The 20,295-nt window shown below is 42.6% G+C and overlaps 1 protein-coding gene across 3 annotated transcripts in view; it reads left to right on the top strand.

The window, feature by feature from the left end:
• The window catches only part of kcnab1a (potassium voltage-gated channel subfamily A regulatory beta subunit 1a), a 160,986-nt gene that overhangs the window by 46,194 nt on the left and 94,497 nt on the right, over positions 1–20,295 (top strand). Inside the window, exon 1 of one of the 3 annotated variants that reach the window (XM_050033367.1) lies at positions 5,905–6,700. The exons of the other annotated variants lie outside the window; for them this stretch is intronic. Coding sequence (XP_049889324.1) covers positions 6,492–6,700 — 209 coding nt within the window. The 5' untranslated portion in view covers positions 5,905–6,491. Of the gene's footprint in view, positions 1–5,904; positions 6,701–20,295 lie in introns of those variants that run through there. 3 annotated transcript variants of the gene reach the window in all.

Raw genomic sequence — 20,295 nt, forward strand, 5'->3', positions numbered from 1 at the left:
TTGAGCAAAATTCTTAGATCCAACATCAACATTTGCTACTAGGCACCAGACGCAAAGTTGAGATGAGGCTGATGTCATTTGTTTTGTAGTCATAAACCAAATTAAATTAATTTAAAATTAATGCTGTCAGGGGTATGGTAAGAACCCAACAGCAGACCACAAACAGAAGGACAGTTTGGAATAGTCTTTAATGAAACCACTTGCAACATTAACTCCTAGGTCTGAGGGTTCCCAGGACACAGTTTTAATCCAGGAGCTAAAGCACAGAGTGGGAGAGTCTCTAGTGTCCCCTGGATGCACACAAACGGCAAACAGTTCAGTAACGTGCAGCGGTACCGTTAGGAGCTGACTGTAGATTGGTCGGAACCGGTGAGGAGTTGAGGGACCAGTGGTGATTATGAGCACAGGGCAGAATGTGCAGACATGCGATAGGGTAATCCACAGCACAGGAATACACAGGCAGCAGAACAGGTAAACTCACAATATAGAGCTGACTGGCAGTGCCTCCACTCAGCCACAGGGAATAGGCGAACAGAAACCAGGAACGTGAAAGCAGAGATCTTGGTTAGGGACAGATGGCTGAGTGGTTTACCAGGGAGCAGGCGAAGCAGGAGAGTAGGAGGCAGGCAAGGTTGGCAATGAGAAAGCAGTCTGGGAACACACCCTGGAATGTCTTGCATTGAATGACAAAGAACAATCTGGCAAGAGAGTCTGTGAAGCGAGAGTCTTAATACTGGTTGGAGGTAATGATCCACAGGTGAGGGGCATTAGCTTGATGAGAAGGGTGTGGTGGACTGGCAGGAGTGGGTAATGTGTGGACAGGTGATAGGCTGGCAGGTGGGTGTGGTGGAGAGGCAGGGTCAATGGAAATTTACTGGAACAACTGAGAGAGTGGTATGTATGGCAGGTAAAAAGTGCCCACTTGACACATGCAAGTCAATCCAGTAGTTGTTGAGATATTTCACTTAAAACCACAAATGTCAATATCATGGTGGCGCTATAGATAACCAAAGTCAGTAGGATTAATCTTCTTTGTGACAGTTGTTCCAGCAGTTGTATTTCAGTCTGTACCAAAGTGGTGGACTGACCGACCAACCAACACTGCCATATCTTGAGCCATATCGTTAGCGTGGTTGAATAAAGAGACGTAAACTGTAGCCATGAAAGGACGTCAGCATGTCTTGTTTATTTCTGGTGTTTCTCCCACTCAGTTCAGTGACCCTCACTTTGCTTCATTAACTATCGGGTTACAGCTGCACACAAATTTCCTCCAGCAACTTTGGTATTTTGACAGTGATGGATGGAGACTGATGGGTTGCACTCACTCCAGGACAATAACACACTTTGCAACCACAGCCCCTTTTCCACTCAGCACTTTTCTGCTCCTCATTAGAGGGAAGAGGATTTAAACCAGCTCCAATTCCATATGGTCGGGAATCTGCTGCTCCCCTGAGGTGAGGGATGCAATCGAACTGGAATGAGCTGCTGAGGAACGGTTTTTCTATTAGGTGTGAAATTGATCAGAGGCTGTGTCTGTCTTATCAATGAGGTGGGGAAGATTGAATTTTATTTTTAAAGGACTGAAATCGGATTTAAAGAAAACATGCTGTGCGACTTTCTCCACTGTTTGCACAGAGAAGAAAATATACAACACATGCACTATAAACATATACATTCTTGTTATTCAGAGGCAAGTGTTACTTCAGTGTTTACAAATGTATTGTGCGTAAAGATGGAGTGCTGGAGAGCTGGTGAGAAGGCTGATTGTGGGAATGAACAATGGGCTTCTGCGCTGTTGAAATCAAATCAATGAAATACAGCAGTTTAAACAATAGACTGTATTCAGTTTAGTCACAGTCAGATATAATAAATAACCTCAACAGGCAGTTTTGGCCGTGGTTTCCATAATCCACTTTACCCCAAAGGACTCTTATTGAGCGATTTCAAAGACAAGGTCAGTTGAGCAGGAGGAGCTCCATAAATGGGGTTAGTAGCATGAATAGATTTATCATGTCAATTCTATAGACTGCATAAACCTGTAACTTTGGCCTCCAACAATTATTTTCTCGCTATTGATGACACCCATTGCAGCTACAGTAGTATCTGCATGGATGAGTCAAGCTCAGGCATTACATGTCTAAAGCACTTACAATAAATTTGAGACAGTTGTTGTGCTGGGCTGGGCGTGAGCATCCACACTGATGAATGATAACGTTCTGTAACAAGTGGCACCAAGCACGTGCTGTCAGCTCCAATGTGTTGGCAGCTTAGGAAAATGGATATTGATGAGCTGTTGGTGCTGTGCATTATGTAGAGAAACAAAAGGAAAGTCATAGGTTCGCCACATTTCAGTCAAGTACATAGGCTCATGAAGTTAGTGTTAGCTACTCACAACTGTCTACTCATCTACTCTACTCAGTGTCCTTATAAGGACTTTTTCATTAAATAGGTTCGGTTTGTATGCCTCTGTGTCAGCCGTGGCCGGAGACATTATGTTTTTGAGTTGTTCTTCGGTCTGTCCCATTCTTGTGATCGCGATAGCTCTAGAACACCGTGAGGTAATTGCTGTAAATTTGGCACAAACCTTCACTTGGTCTCAAGAATGAACTGATTAATGCACAATCCCAGTACCCCCCCTTGTCCACTGCCCCTTAGCCCTTGGCCCTACCCCTAGCCCTTGCCCACCAAAATGAAGCAACGAGGGGTAGGGGTTGAAATATTTCCCTAGGAATTGGGACACCACTCACTACGTCACCGCATCGGTTACATTCACGCGTACGTAACTATTTTAAACAGAAAGCTGCGAGCTATCTACATTTCCAACCAGCATCTCATTCATCCTACCGATCACGTTTGCCACATTCATCATGCTTTGTTTGATGAACGACAGACGACAGGGGACTTCTGCTAGCTAGCTAGCTAACCAGCTACCATTACGAGGCAGCTTAGTTATACTAGCTGGCGTGTTATCGTAATGTGAAAAGTCCGACAATTTTGCAAAACAGGACAGATGACAGACGCTAGATAGTGCGAGCTAGCTAGCTAGCTAACAAGCAACCTGATGACGGTAACGTTAGCAATGTATGAACTTTTTTCCCCGTCTCTTGCTCAGTGGTAGCCATGGTGACGTCTACCCCTCGCTGGCAAGTCAGCATCTGAAATCCCTCGCTCCGAAGGGCTAGTTTCATACCCACTACCCCTCGTTATGCCCCCTACCCCTACACGCAAAAAGGAATTGGGACATTCCTACCCCTCGCAGGAACATGCAAATGTAGGGGTAGGGCCAAGGGGTAGGGCTAAGGGGGGGGTATTGGGATGGGCCCTAAGTCTTGGTGTGACCTTGCATCCTTCTTATTCTAGTGAAATTTGGCACAAATGAAGTAATTACATTTTGGTGGTCAAAGGTGAAGGTCACTGTGAGCTTGTCTGTCTCATTTTTGTGAATGCAATATTTCAAGAATGCATTGAGGGAATATCTTCACATTTGGCGCAATTGTCCACTTTGACTCAGTGATGAAATTGTTAGTTTTTGGTGGTCAAAGGTCAAGGTCTCTGTGACCATGGTTCCGTCATATTGTCATGACTGAAGAATCTCAAAAAGGCCTTGAGGGAATTTCCTCAAGTTTGGCACAAACATCCACTTTGATTCAATGATTAACTGATTAAATTTTGATGGTTAAATGTAGAGGTCACTGTGACCTTTCAAAACATGTTTTCAACCATAACTCAACAATTCATATTCTAATTATGACAAAATTTCACACAAATGTCTAATAGGATAAAATGATGAAGTGATGATACAGTATTTAAATTCATCTTTATTTAAACCATAAATGCTATGAGAATTCATCCTACGGGCATCATCTAAGACTCGACTGAAGCAGAGGGCCAACCAGCTGCTGATGGTGTGGCTTAAAAATGTTGAAGTAAAGTATCATGAAAAGTATTGCTATTGGACCGAAGGTATCGTATCGCCACTTTCAAACAATACCCAGAACTGTTGGGCACAGATGTTCCTCTGTGTGTCCAGAAAACTAACCTAACGTGCAGTGCGTGTGGCTCACATTGTGTGTGGGCTGTGTGAAGTGCCTAGAGAGATCATATATATTTTTTTCAATATGCTCCACAGTTAATTCCTTGTCCTTGGCTCTGCGCCTCCCACCTCCAGTTTAGATGCTGAGTTTAAAAAAAAAAAAAAAAAACAGAACCCGACTGATAACACGGGTGTTAGCATTACATTTCCGTGACATTCATAGCCCCATTCTCTCGCTTGTGGATTCTTGTTGGTACAGCTGTTTTTGATGTGTGTTAAAATTTGATGTGTATGTTGTTACAGTGAAAGCATCATCACACAAACAAACCACACTAAAATACACACATTATAAATACAGTATTTACATTCTTTCTGCATATTTGTCCAGATAATGATATGGTCAAAACCTTGAATACATAGGCACTACATGTACTTACCCACACACACACACACACACACACACACACACACACACACACACACACACACACACGCTCAAAGAGAGACCCTGCAGCAAAATGCTCCATTTACCTCCATTTGACACCCCTTATAGAATCACTGTAAAGGACACAACATAAACACCTTGTACACACACACACACACACACACACACACACACACACGCACGCTCAGTCATTCATATGCAGGCAGACACTTGGATGTGCTGTAATCAAACACAAACACAGATGCATTAGTTCTCTCTCTTCTCGGCATTGTTACGCCTCAGCCTGCTGTTTTACTTGTTTTCTTTCTCTTGATTCCAATCTCTCCACACCTCCCCCATCTCGTCCATCCATCCTCCTCTCGATCGCTTTGATTTGTAGCTGCCTGTGGGGGTTGTATGTACAGTGTGTGAGGGGATTTGGGGAAAAATGATTACTTAATGTCAGCAAATATGTTTCTGACTTGCTCACACTGTAGCTTTTGCATAATGTATGTATGTATGTGTGCACAAAATATGACTGCTCTTAATCCAATACACCAGTTACAGTGTAGATGTTGTCTTTCAACATAAAGTGAATTTTAAAGCAAAGAGCTAGCAGCAGGATTTTATCAGCTGGGGGACAACAGAGGCAACAGATATGTTACTTGTGTGCTGGTCCAGAAAAAAAGTGAAAAAGAGGGAAAGAAAAAAGAAGGGAATCCCACAGAGAGAATGGTGTGCAAAGTGCAGAGGGAATAAAGGGTGGAAATTATTGGGAAGGAAGAAAGGAGGAAAGCTTCAAAGGTGGGTGACAGGTGAGAAAAGAGAATGAGAGGGTGAGTGAGACAGGTAGAGTGGGAGCTAAAGAGAGACAGAGAGTGGGAGTGAGAGAGAGAGAGCGTGTTGCACTACATGCCTCTCAGTTCCCTGAAGGTGCGCTGTCGGAGAAGTAGCTGCCCTGCTGAGAAAAACAAAAACAACAGGAAGAGGGAAAAAGAGTGGAGCTTCCAAAAATTGGATAGAGAGCAAATATCAGAGAGTGAAGGGAGACGCAGAAGGGGAGAGGAGTGAAAGAGGGGGAAACTGGGGCACAAGCACATTAGTGACACGCATCAACATCGGCAGGCGGGAGCAAGGGAGCGCTGAGGAGAGCGAAGAAGAGGGAGGAGATGAAGAGCAAGGAGAGGAGGAGGAGAACTGACAAGACGGGGGAAAAGTGCTGATGGCAGAAGTGTGATGGTGCACCCTATCAGGACCTGAGAGTGACTCCCCCCCCTTGTTTCCTTCTTCCTCTCCTGCCCTGTCTCCTTATCCCTTCTCTGACCCTGTCCCCTCCTCCTTCACTCTCCTCTCCTCTCCCCTCTCTCTCTCTCTCTCTCTCTCTCTCACACACACACTCTCTCGCTGTCTCTCCCTCTCTTCCCACAGTCAGACCGGGGAGAGCGGAGCGCCTGGGTCGCATCTCCGTCTCTCTCTTTCATTTCTCTGCCATCCCTCTGCACTCTCCCCAGCTCCTCTGTTTGTCATTCTGCAGCTGAAACCCTGTAAGAAAATTCCCAGAGCTCGGCATCAGAGGAAGGACACGGGAGCAGGAGAGACCGCGGCGGGGGAATAATTTGGGGATCCCTCAAAGAACTGAGGAGTCTTTTGTTCTTTTCATGCTTTTGATGATTGACCTGTTCTGCTGCCTGTCGTCTACAAGGAAAGACTTTAAATGGAAGACTTGATGTGAGAGTAGAAAACAGAGCAAAAGCTTCTGCAGCATTATTTTGCCTCACAGAACAAAGTGATGCAAATGGAGACACAGCGTTTGGAAGTGAGCACCTGAAGACTTAATCTCCAAGAAAAGAACTGCGAAAGAAAGAGACAGGAGAAGCTGAACACAGACTTTGAATAAAAGAGGACGAGAATCAAGAAAAAAAGAACGCTCTTTGAGACTTCAGGCTTCCCTGCTGGTCTCTGTCTCCTCTCCTTCTGTCCCATCTGTACCTTCCTCTGCGTCTCGGGCTCTGCTCCCGCCACTGAAGCTCAGCCATGCAGGTGTCCATCGCCTGCACGGACCACAACCTGAAGAGGGGGAATGGGGACCACAGCAAGCAGAGCGCCACCAGCCCCAACGTGGTCAACCAAGCCCGGGCCAAGTTCCGCACCGTGGCCATCATCGCTCGCAGCTTCGGCTCCTTCACGCCACGCCACATTTCACTCAAGGAGTCCACGGGGAAACACACGGGCATGAAGTACAGGTGTGTGTCAGAGTCAGGAGTGTGTATAATGTGCAGGGTTTAAAGTTTTTTCTTCCACATGTTTGTGTGGGCTGCCATGCTGCTCATGTTTCTGTCTATATTTCTTTTCTCGTCTGCTCCATCTCAGCTGCTACATCTTCATTATTCTTTCATTATGCTGCTCAATATTTCATAAGAATTGAGTTGTCCACACACTTGTGATTTTGAGTGTGACTTAATTCCTTTTGTGTTACATCTTTCAGAGTTAAGTTGAAAAGATAATAAGAAAAAATGCTATGCAAAGTCTTTCAAAGAAGTACACCCTACCTTGAAAGACACTCATGTTGCAGCACTATTCAGCAACTTTTGGTCGAACTGTTTCATAACATATCAGTACCACAGAAACATCTGTAGTAGTATCATAACACGGGTTTTAACTACATAACCGACCCCTCCTCATGTGGAACCCAGAGAAATTTATGTAGTGCTTCAAAGAGTCTTGTTATGTGAATGAGAAAATGGCTTGATAACCCACTGCCTCACTAAAAGCCACAGAACTCCCCTTTCCAGCCTTACAGTGCTCTCTCATGTGCCTTTTGTGCCTCATTGTGGCATTTCATAAAGCCACTCTTGCCAGCACCATCTGAAGCACCTTCTGCCAAGCCTGCAGTATGTTTTCAGTGAGCTTGCGCTACACATTTCAAATTTGATCCTCAGTCTCCAGACTCATCAGCAAGTCATACAGAAGCAGCTCATTCACTTCGGATGTCACGAGCAAACCTGACAGGATTTATGAATAAATGCTGTCTGCTACCTGCAGAGAGTTTACTAACAGTTTCTTTCTGTTCTGTCTATCACTATGGCCCCTCTTTCCTTCCTTCTTTCTCCCCACACTTCATTAACACTTTCTCACACAAATCTTAAACCTCCCTCCTTCATTTTCTGTTATGCTCACAAAATCTCAAATTCTAATGCTTTCCAATGCCATGAATGGAAGAGGACTCTTGTGCTTGTGTTTCGCTCCCACACACTGAAACACTTTTTTTTTTTCTAGCTCTCGCTCTTCCCTCTGCCTCTCTCTGTGGTTTGGTGAGACAGCTCTGCAGTGTGGGCAGAGTGTCTGAGTCGGATTTGACCTCAGCAGCGTTGTTGCCCAGCTGACTTGTGTCTTTGACTCTCATGGCCTCAGGCTGTGAATCTTACGTAAAATATGGTGCCATTACTTTCTTTTCAAGCTCCGCAGATCTCCGGGGAATCAGATCGGTGTGTGCGTGTGTGTCAGAGTGTTTATGAAAACATACTTGCTGTGTGCAGGCTGAAAATAGCGCTGAGCATCAATACAGGGGATTTAGAGACATCAGACCTGAACCTGACAATAGTTTCACATCTGTGGGAAAATTTTAGGGTTGTTTGAGGACTTACATTTGTAGCAGTTGATGCCAAATGAAAGTTCTGCAGACCCCCTGATAAAATGAGGGTGCGTGTCACACTCTGCATATGTATTGCAGGGACATAAATTTTTCATCCACAGTGATAAGACTTTTTCTCTTATTTGAGGGGATGATGTTCACCCATTTTGATTTTTAATGTGGTTAAAAGACCAGAAACAAATCTGAGATAATGCTTAGTGTGAGCGACTCTCTCTTTAACAAAAGCTGTGGTAGATATGAACATCTCAGAGGCATAATTAAGTCTTATTGATCTGGATTTCTCCGTTTCATTAATTGTGTTTGTTACAGTATTGGCTTCTCACAGTGCATACAGCTTCTCAACTTATTCTACTGCTGCACGTGTTAATGTATCGTGCTATAAATGGAAATGTAAGTGTTCCTCGCTACTGAACAGGACACAGTGAAAGACGCTGTATATCAAGAGAAGGAAGCATGTCATATGTCTTCTACAATGATTCAAACATGTGCCAGAGCTGTATGGTTGTTTTTCTTTTAAATGTTTTATATTCGTTTTATCATGTATTGCAATTTTAATCTTGACGACCTGGCTAGGACTGTCATAACACTGTTCAGGACATCTTGGTCTCAGTTTTGAGACTGGTCTTGCATTACATAATGTCCAGACTCTGGGGTAGTCTAGACAATATGTAATGTAAGTGGGCTGTGATGTGGTTTGACCAGTAATGAGAGCTGGGAGACAGGTGAGCAGCGTACACGCCATGGCTCACTGCCATGCCACTCTGCGTTAGAAACAATAGCCCAGAATGGTCGGGCAGTGAGTAAACATGCCTGGACCAAAAGTGAAATTTACAGAGCTACACCTGGCAGGTAACTCTGAGCTGAAAGCACATTTTCCTGCCAGCAACAAATGGATTCAGTTCTCTAGAGCTAGAGGAATCCAAAAAGGTCGTCTTTGAGGTCTGTCTTTCAACTTCACAGTGTTGTTTTTCTCATAATGGACCGCAGAGAGATGCTTATAGCATAAAACCATGCCTGAAATGTTTAAAATAAATGTGTAGCAGGCACTGGATTATCATCTTTACACCTTGATGATCCTCTGTTTAATACTGTTTAACCATATTGATGTGTCAGCACTGCTGGGAAGAATTGATCAGGCTTCATGAAGTGAACCTTACTAAGGTTTGTAAAGATGAATGCCTCGTGCCTGAGATGACTGACAGCCGTGTTTCTGTAACTGAGAAATCTCCTGACACCTCCTGGTGGGGTGTGATTGTTCGTTGTATCGATGTGTCTGCTTTAAAAACAGACATGAAGGCAACGGTTCTCACACTACTACTACAGCCACTTCAAACACATCCCAGTCACACGCTATTTTGTTAAAGTTATACATAATAGCTAAGGAGAGGAAGAAAAATGTCCTGGAAAAGCAAGCAGTATTTGGTGAAGACTGAGATGGTGAGTGGTTTTGCCACTACATTTTCCCCTGAGCTTGGTACCAACAGATTGTCTTTGCATCTGAAGAGGCTCTTGGGTCTAGAAGTAACATGCCAGAAGCCTGAAAAAGATTTGGCTCGTGTCATGTCACAGCTGAGTGTAATCTCTAAAAACAGATATCTGCATATGCATGCAGAATCTGTAGGCAACGGTACAAAATATTGGTTTCGGAGGAGTTCTGTTTTCTGCTTTTAGTCTGAACAGTATTGACCAATCACATTTTAGCAGGCTTTGGTTTCATGCAGGCGAACAGTCAGTGTGGAGAGCAAAAGAGTCAAACGCATTGGCAGAAATGCAAATTCAGAGCCCAACGGCCGTTCACAATAGTTGAGGTTTTTATTAGCTTCTGTCTATATTTCTTTTCTAGTTTATCTTTATTCATATGCAGGCATGTGTTTATATAGATTAGCCAAAAATGTTGTCTTACAAATCGAGCCATAAACAATGACCAGTGCACGAAAGAGGAATTCTTGGCTCAGCTATATGCTTGTTACACAGGATCTTCTGAAATATTGGCCGTTGAGAGGCTTTATCGTTGACAGCCAACAGAAAATGGATTCCCCGGTTGAGCTTAGTGTAATGATGTTGCCAAAGGATATGTTTGCTAATGTAGGGCTGTAGGAACGTTCGCCACTTCTATCAGAGACACTGGGACTAAGGACTCAATAACAAAACTCTGAACACAGTGGTTAGAGGGAAAAGTCTTTATTTACAAGCAGGGTTTGGCAAAAGTATCCAAAGATACTCAGCAAAGGTCTGAGTCAAGAAACTGAAGAATAGTCTGATAAACACTGGGAAAACACAAAGACTTAAGGCTGAATGCTTCTGGAGCAGAAAAGATGAACTGGCCGAGACAAAGGGGAGCGCACAGACTGCAACAGGGAGGAAGATGATAACGAGGGAACGGAGACAGCAGGGCTGATGAAACACATCAGGGCAGGCAGACAAATACTAAGGTGGGGAAACACACAAAGGCAGGATGTAAAACAAGAAGACACACAAGATCAGTGTGACAAAATAAAACATGGCGAACTGAATAAATGCAACAAAGAAAGACCTCAAAACCCCAAATGTAGTAAAGAAATCATGACAATAGAACATGTGTAAACCAACACAGATTACTAATATAACAAAATAAAAAGATAATAAGGCCAAATAGTGCTAAACAAAAAGTACGAAGGCCTCTGAACGCAGAGCAGGACTGTGACAACTACAAGCTGCATCAAGCCAAAGACTTCTCTTGTTGGTACTCCTACACCCCAGAAATACAAATACCAGAGTAGATTTAATTTAATAAAATATAAATAAACATTTGTATTTTCTCAGTTCTCCTAAAGACGAGATCCTCTAAAGTTGGTCACATGTCTTGATTGTCATTCTACAGATGATTTGATGGATGGTAGAGATGTGTCAACAATACTGTTACATGATCGTATGGAAGTCTCACATATGTTAAACAGGTGTTAATGTCCGGCTGTTTACTGCTCTATGAATGCCATCATATACTGCTTATCTGTGCCTGGCAGTCACTTATGCTACGAGGGTGTTGTTGTGCAAGCCAGGTTTTTGTTGGGTTAGTCACATGTTCATGAGCACAAATATATCCACATGTCAGGCTGCGATAAGGAACGTTGACAATATGGATTCAGTGCATTGCTGTTTAGATAATATATGTACAGTAAATATGTGCACAGACGTAGAGGACATATTTAAAGCATGTGTTAATCCTAACAGAAGCTGCACACTGTAGTAACTGATAGTGATGCTACTCTTTAGTGTAATACACTGTAGATTGTGGCATTGTGTTTTTGGGTAGTCCATCTGTCTGTATGTATGAACATTTTGAGAGAATCTCAAAAAATTTAGCACAAACGTCCACTCTGAGTCAACGATAAACTGTTTAGATTTTTATGGTCAAAGGTTAAGATAGATAAATATAAGTCCTTTCCAAAATTTGTTGTTTGCCCTGCAACAATCGTCAGATAAATGAACAGATAACTGTAATAACACTGACAACAACACCACCAAAAAACATGATCACTGTGACCTTGTGTCCGTCTCATTCACATGAATGCAATGTCACAAAAACACTTTGAGGGAATTTCTTCAAATTTGGCACAAACATCCACTTGGACTCAGCGATGAACTGATTGGAATCTGGTGGTCAAAGGTCAAGGTAATTTTGACCTTGACCTGTCTCATTCTTGTGAATGGGATATTTCAAGAAAGCCTTGAGGGATTCCCCTCAAATTTGGCACAAACGTCCACTTGGACTCAGCGATAAACCGATTGGTATTTGGTAGGCAAAGGTCAAGGTCATTATGACCTTGCACCTGGCTCATTCTTGTGAACGCCATATCTCAAAAAGGCCTTGAGATAATTCCCTCAAATTTGGCACAAACGTCCACTTTGACTCAAGAATGAACTTATTAGAATTTGTTGGTTGAAGGTCAAGGTCACTGTGACTTCACAACATGTTTTTGGCCATAACCCAAGAATTCATGCATTATGATTAGGACTAAATTTCACACAGATGTTTAACAGGATAAAATGATGGCCTTATATATCCAAAAGGTCAGAGGTCAACCTCACTGTGACATCTTTACGGTCTACAACACTTTCTAGGCCGTTATTTAACATCATGAACAGAAGGGGAGACGTGTGGTCGGATACTGAATTGGTGACACTAATTGAGGGTGCCCACCTTGAGACTGTTCTGATTGTATAGATCTTCTGTGCTGAAGATGTGTGTGAAGCCTCCCTGTTTTACAGACATGGATGTAAAGTGTAGCTCGACTGGTTTGCAGAGATATAAAACCACGAGGCAGCATTATAGCTGTTTAAATAAAACCTCACCTAAAGACACATATACATTCTTCTATCCACAGATTCCTCTTTAGGATTCCACGCCATGTGCCTGTGCGGTCTTCCTGTCAGTTTGTCATTAAAAGTTCAGTAGGCAGAGGATGGTGAAAATTGCTTTATGACAATAGATGAGGATGGGCTAGAGTTTCTGCTCACAGCTCTATAGGAACAATGAGCGAGAAGATAGAGAGAGGAAGAGGGAGATGGAAATGAAAAGAGACACAGAGAGATGACAAGAGACAATACCTGTGCGTGCGTGCTAATCACTCAGTGCTGCATTGTCTCCTGCTGACAGTAATTCTTTGGGAAGGACAGTATGGGACGAGATAGACAGTCTCTACCCCCTCCTCCACCTCTCTAGCTGTTTCTTTTTGTTTCAGGAAGTGAACTCGGGGTTGTGCTCACCATCTGCTCTGGCACTGCGTTGTGGGTGAAAGCACGACAAGTGAGGATGTGTTTGCTTCTCAGTGTGTACCTGTGTAGGTGCATTTTATTTCATGTGTTTCTTGCAGCACATGGCAGTCACCTCACACACACACACACACACACACACACACACACACACACACACACACACACATACACAGCTCACATGAGGGGGCAAGCTATTTAACTATTTATTCCAGTGTCAAACGTGTCAAACTGGCTGACACAAATCGTAATGGAGGACTCGGAGGATTGTTGATTATACCTGATAAAATGAGAGCAAGAAAAATTATTGAGCACCTCTCTAACAGAACGATGGAGCTTGTTTTTCAGTCGGTACAACCTTTAGAAAGGTGAACAGCGGCAGAGTCTGTGGTGATTGTCCTTTAGATGCTCTCAATGTCAACTTTGATGTTGCACTGAGGCATATACAGGATTTTTTAACCGCATCAACAGATTTTCACCACTTTTCTTATTGAGTTATTGACTGGTGTAATATGTTGTTGCCCTATGCGAGTTAGGCTGAGCAGAAATCATTTAAGTTTTAATACGTTCTGACCACAGCAGAGGAGTAGAGTAGGAGCAGGCTCAATTTGTGCATGTGAGGAAGGGGGGGGGTGGTGGATGCATCGCTGTACATCTGAATACAGTGATCAGATACTGGATTATGTCGGATTTATGTACCCACTTCTTTGCATTTCTGTCAGTGCAGCAGAGACAAAAGGTTCATTGGGCTATTTTCTGAGTCTGTTACCTAAACGCATCAAGTCTCCTACCGTCGCTCTGATGCACTGTGCGGGGAGCTCATTCAATTGATAACGATTTCCTTTACTTTCCGGCTTGGTAAACAACATTTGCATCGGCCAGTCAGTCAGACAGGTGAAAGGAGACAAGCAGGAGAGAGGGGGAGTGGATTTAGATGGCTCTCATGAAAGGATTCAAACCTTGTGCTGTGGTGGGACTATTGTATACAGTTTGCATTGTATAGATTGAGCCACCAGGGTGCAACTTGCTCCCTGCATCACCTTCACTGCAACACTGTGTGTTGTGATAACAAGCTGTGATACAGACCGAGTTCCTAGCTTGGCAGCATTTGAAATAGGCAAGAGCAGTTGTGGTTTAGTCTCCTTGTTGGACACACATACACACACACTCACACTGAGAGGGAAGCAGGAGGTAGGTATAATTGATAGAGGGAAGCATTAGGAGGCATGAGGCTGTGCTTAACTTAATATCAGATCTATTAATAAATCAATTGTATGTGTGTCAGTACAACCCCCCACAGAAATGTGTGAAGCATTAAAATGCTTTATTTAGTTGCATACGTGTCCTGATCTCCAACAGGCTTCATCATCAGGTGCCCTTTTGAAGCTCTGACCTTTTGCTCTGACACACATCAGGTCCAATCAGGCGGCAGCACGCTCAATAAAACACCTGTGAGTTTACTGTTTTACCTACGGTGGGTCCCATTGTCATGTGGCTATTTCTTTGTACCGTTATTTCATAAAGAGAACATTTTAATGGTGCACTGTTTGAGTCCATGTTTCCTTGCAGCTTCTTTGCTAGTGTGTAACTGTGTTTGCAGCAACCTGTAGTAGGTGTGAGTGGAAATATAACGATACACCATAGTGTAATCAAATTTAAAATAAACAGAAATGTAAATTCTTTTTAAATATTGAATTCAAATAGGAGTTTCAATTCCAATATATCTATCTATCTAAAATAGCAGCTGAAACTGTAAATATAGAATTAAATTGAACAGATCAGCCCCATTGTCACTGATACCAGATCCAGCCATTAGTCGGCCCCGATATCAGTGTCGGATCAATGCAGCCCTGGTGCCACATGAAGATGTCTTACTTCTGGAACTTGTTTTGTCTTTACGCCTCCCAACAGAGGTGTGTGATGTTTAAAATAGTCCCCTTTGGTGAAGTTATGTGCTGTATGAACACCTTTTCTGCTCAGTCAGGGGTCTGTTATCCTGTATTCAGAAGAAAATCACATCCATAACAGACTTTTCCTCCTTTTATTGCCAATAGCAAAACCTGTTAGAGGGAGTAACACTGTAGGAAATAGTAATAACATTCAGCTGAAGTGAATTCCAGTTTTGGTGTGTTTGTGTGTGTGTGTGTGTGTGTGTGTGTGTGTGTGTGTGTGTAGCCCTTTAACAGCAGCTTGCCTCTTGCCCTCAGATTACTGAGTATAAAGGAAACAGGATGGTAGTCTGCATAGTGTTTTACTTGGCATGCTACCACCTGACTGGGAGGAAAACGTGCAAACAGCATGTCTCATGTCAGCCATGGTGACACATCATGCTCTGACAAAAGGCAGTGAATACACACATACATATGAAAACTCTAGCATGTAAACACCAAAGGCTCTCCATAAATCCATAGGCAAACAACTCAGATAAAGTCAGGATATACTTTCCGATAGAAGTATGTTTTTAGGAGAGGCTTAAATGAAGCCAGTGACTCAGACAGCCTTATATCCTCGGGGTTGTCTTTCCAGAGCCTTGGGGCCCTGATTGCAAAAGCTCTGTCCCCTTTGGTCCTCAGCTTGGACTCTGGGACAAGCAGAAGACCTCTGCCTAAGGATCTCAAACTACTCAGAGGTTCATGAGGGACTAACAGGTCTGAAATGTAATCTGGAGCCAGGCCATTAAGAGCCTTAAAAGTAATCAATGAGATTTAAAAGTCAGTCCTAAACAAACAGAATCAGTGCAAAGAGGCTAAAACCAGTGTGGTGTGGTCATGCTTCCTGGTTTTGGTTTAAAGCCTTGGGGCTGCTTTCTGAACAGTCTGAAGTCGTTGCAAGGTTTTTTGATTTAGACAAAAAGTTAAACCAGATCTTATTCTAGCAGTGTTTCTGAGGTGATAAAGACATGACTGGGCAAGCTTAGTGACGTGCTGTTCAGAACATAAACAGTCAATTATCAATGCATATTTCTTTTCTACCTCTTTTCTCACTTTTGATCTGATGATTTTGCTAACCTGAGTGTGAGTGCATGGATTTGTGCATCACACACATTATTATCCCTCGTGACAGCGGTTTATTTTTTCAGTAAAGAGAGAAAAGAGAGGCAGCAGCTGTGGGAATGAGAGGCGTTTAATGGGTTGCAGCAGTCAAGGCCAGAGACTGGTGACTCTGAAACACACAAATCAGTGAAAACGTAGCAAAGCCAAATATAGTCATGGTATTCATCATCACAGGACATAACAAAGAGCTTCTTGTTTTCAGTCTATGCATTAAGAAGTGATTTAAGTTTGGTATTTTTCAGTGAAAGTTGGTCGTTTAAATGTACTTATAAGAGAGAAAAGAAAGATCTGGCACAAAATAAGTTCCTTCCGGATGACATTTCAACATGTGTTGCAATAAAAACACATGAAGGCTTTGTGAACACTGGGCAAGCTTTTGCACGAGCCAGCTCATAAACTGCTAATTTGGCAGAGGAGGGCTGGTGTCAGCTCAGCTACTGTACGTAGCCTGCTGAGAGCTTGCACAGCATAGTGGTGTGAAAGGCCAGATTAGCAACTACTGTAAAAAGTGTCTGTGATGTGCCATCCTACGGAGGAGGTGTGAAGCCGCTTTGTGTGTGTGTGCGTATATGCGAAAGACCTAAATGTTTTAGTTGTAATTTTATTACAAGGTAAAAACGTGTGAGAACACTGACACCGAAAGTCCCTGCGTGTGCATGTGTGTTTGTGTTATAGAAAGATGGCAGCTGTTCATTTCCACGTAGCGTTTTTTTTTTTTTTTTTTGGTCCAACAAATTATAGCCTACGAAGGAGAAAAAAAAGGATAAAATGAGAGAGATGATAATGAATAAAGGAAGGAATTCTCTGTGCCTGCTGGTCGCGCTCCAAACCAGCACATAACAAATACTCAGCGGCCCTAACCAACGCATTATCTCTGCTTGTTGCTATGGTAATCATGTCCTTGGCTCTCTAGTGCCATCATTCAATTTGGAACACTTTAAAGCACGCACACACACACACACACACACACACACACACACACACACACACGCAAAACAAACATATTTAAGTAAGACTTTAAGCCATTGGGGGTTAACTAAAAAGGCAAAGGAGCGACAGGACTAATGGGATCTTATGATGTGATGAAAACAGACTGATTTGAGCACTGACTGCTGTCTGTGTCATGAATGCATGAACAGGAGCTACATTTATTGATTTCAGTAGTGATTTTTAGCAACGAGTAGGCGGTCATTGTTTCCATTGTCAAGATTTTGTACAAGTTGGTGCCACTTTAGGTGGAAATAAAGATCTAGAAATTTAAACCCACTGATTTTTAAAGCTGTGTAACACCATATCAAGAAGAAACCTCTTATAAATACTAACCTTATTAATCCCAAGGATCACTGACAAATGAAGTTAAACACTGTGGAGGCTTTGAGAAGTCATGCTCTTAGAGAAACACAAGCAGGTACACAAGCAGAGTGATGCAGGGATGGTGAAAGGAGCAAAAGGGAGAGCGTGGAGAGACACTGTGTCAAATCTATGAATGATTATGCTAGTAAATCCCTACAGGGACCTATTATATTGAACAGTGGGCAGAGTAGCAAACAGGGGCTGTCTATGGTTGTCTGTCAGTTTCTCTGTGAACTGTTGCTGTGCCCTTGGGTGTCCTGAAAGTCACTGAGAGTAATATTAATTATAGTGACAGGTCTGCAGCTGAAACTCACTCAGAGTTCAAACCGCTTTATCTCGTGTATGGCAGCGTTTGATAAGACTAATGCCTCTCCGTGCGTAGCTGAATAAAATATTTCATTTTGTCTGTGGCAGCTGACTCTGGAGTAACAGTTTGCTTGTTCTCTACTTATGAATGTAAGCGTAAAGATATAATAATAGCACTGTCTGTCATTTTATAGTTGTTGTCGACGGTGTTACTGTTGCTCTGATTTGATCCCAGAAGCGCTGTGTAGCTTTCTCTCTAATGTTAAAGTTAAGGATGATGGGGTCATCCTTATGCAAGTGCTTTAAGTGCTGTCTTCACTCACTTTGGCTTTTTTAATTAAAAGAAGTGCCAGGATGGCTTGTCAGGTTCATTCCATGGTGTGGCAGGAGAGTGATTTAAATGGAGCTGAGAGCCAAAAACCTAAAGCAAGCATCAGCACGGACCAATAGCAAGGATTTTATTGATAATGTTGTCTCCCTTGTTAGCTGCCCAACAGGATAGCAGAGAGAAGGCTAAGGAAAGACAGACAGAGACCCCCTTTAAACCTTGCATGAAAATGTGTTGTAGGTGATTGGATTGCAATCAGGTACAGGTGTAAATGCACCCCAAATGCAATGAGGATGGATTGTGATCCAATCAGCCAAACCACCTCTGGAGTGTTCAAGGACCATAGTCCAGTGGTTCCCAACTGGTGTGTCGCGGGTCCATTTTGAATGGACCACAAGTGACTCACAAACATGTCAGCTTTGTAAAAAACAGACTTTGTAAGTTTGTAATTTGGAAGTGCTGTTTCCTGCTGTAGAGTGAGTGACTACTGGACAGCTACATGACAGAGATGGCAAACTAACTTGACGACATGGCCAAATGAAAATATGATGCTGAATATATTAAAACTGTGTGGACCTTGAACTAATGACTAAGGAGAAATCTGGACCCCGGGGCTGGACAAATTGGAAACCACTGCCATAGACTGTATAAAGTAATACACGTAGCTATCATGACATCACCTGTTGGTTTGTGGTCTCTCGTTTTGAAGCCTCAATTTTGGCATTTTAGGGATTTTGGTTCCAGACCAAAGAGTAAAGGGGCCTTAATGAATATAAACAGGTGAGTTATATAAAAAAAAACAACCTCTGTACAGTTGTCATGAACAGAGTTGGGTATAACGCGTTACAAAGTAACGTGTTAGAGTACTTTGATTACTTTTTGCAGTAACGAGTAACCTAACGCGTTAGTTTGCTGTTTGAGTAATCAAATACTTAAGTATATTTTCTAGGGCTGTACCCAAATATTCGGATATTCGTTTCTATGGGTAGGTATTCGTTATGAAAATTTGGTATTCGATATTCGTTTTTTTATTATTATTTTTTTTTTTAACATATTTTTTGGTGCTAAATGTAGTCTTTTTGTTGTTGGTAAATGTAGGTTATCAATAAAAATCTAAACTTTTAAATTGCATTGTTAAAAATGTGAAAATATAGTATCACCTACCAACGGAGCTTGTGCGCATGGCAGGCTTGAGCGCATCCGTCTCAGGCTGTGGATCAATGCCAAGTTTTACCACTTTATCACTATTCCCTCTAACTTGTAGCTGTTTTTTCGTTATCTTTTGAATTTAATATGAATTATGGAACCGTTTTTGTCTACGTTTGTTTCCCCCGTTTTGTACAGTAAATTATTGTTTAAAGTTTCAACAAGTTTCTTTTGGAGTGTGTGACACACGTGTGTTTTGAAAACGGCCGCGGACTGTCACCTGCTCAACGCATCAGTACCTTCGGATGCCATGACAGTAATAGCCAATAATGTCAAAATATCATTTACAGACCGATTTAACAGACGATCACTGCTGCCCGACCCGCAGGTCCATTTGCGGGTCCTGCGGGTTACGGGCTGACCAGCGCATCTCTACTCAGCTCAGTCTATAAGGCTGTACACAACAGTAAGGCTATAGACATTATATTCTATTCAGGCCGGCAGAACCAGCAGCGCATCGGCTCTACAGTGCACGGCACTGCTCATTAACCATTTTATTGCAGCACAGAGTGTCTGCCAGCAACCAGTTACTTGCAGAGGCTTCCTACAACTTGTTTCAGCGGTTCCGATGTAATCAGAAGACAAATTAAACAGGATGACTAGCCAATGTGAAAATCAAAAAAAAGCATAGAATAATGTACTGAAGGAGACTGCTGTGCCATCACATTTTTTTGTGGTTTGAGAGCAAAGATCCGGTCGCTGCTGTGCAAAACTCCGCAATACAATTAGGTCCGAAAAAACCCGGAGGAGTGCTTCGCAAAGAGTCTTTGAAAGGAGCTGAGCCTGGCGTAAAACCGGAGAGAGCAGGCAGCTCGGGTTATTCTTGTCCTATTTTTATCACTTTTACTATTATTTGAGTCACTGTGTGTTCATGTGCCAGCCGACATGTTGTTGTAGTCACCTAAAAGCGTCAGCAGATGGCAGGAGCTACTTTTGAAGCGCCATATGTAAACTATCAAGCTACTGTATCTTCCACAGGAAGTTCTGACAAATGTTTCAAAATAAAAGTCTATTTAGAAAATGGAGGGATTCTCTCAGCCGAGGTTATAAGGGGCTTTTAATTTGAAACAAGTGTTGAGTTTGAAATGACGGTGCGATATGTTAACTTTACAAAGACAACGGAGCAGATAAAAGGTAAATATATAAACACACAGAGGGATTAATAAATAACGGTAAATATATAATGTA

Source organism: Epinephelus moara, chromosome 2, assembly GCF_006386435.1.
Source record: "Epinephelus moara isolate mb chromosome 2, YSFRI_EMoa_1.0, whole genome shotgun sequence".
Classification (NCBI taxonomy): Eukaryota; Metazoa; Chordata; class Actinopteri; order Perciformes; family Serranidae; genus Epinephelus; species Epinephelus moara.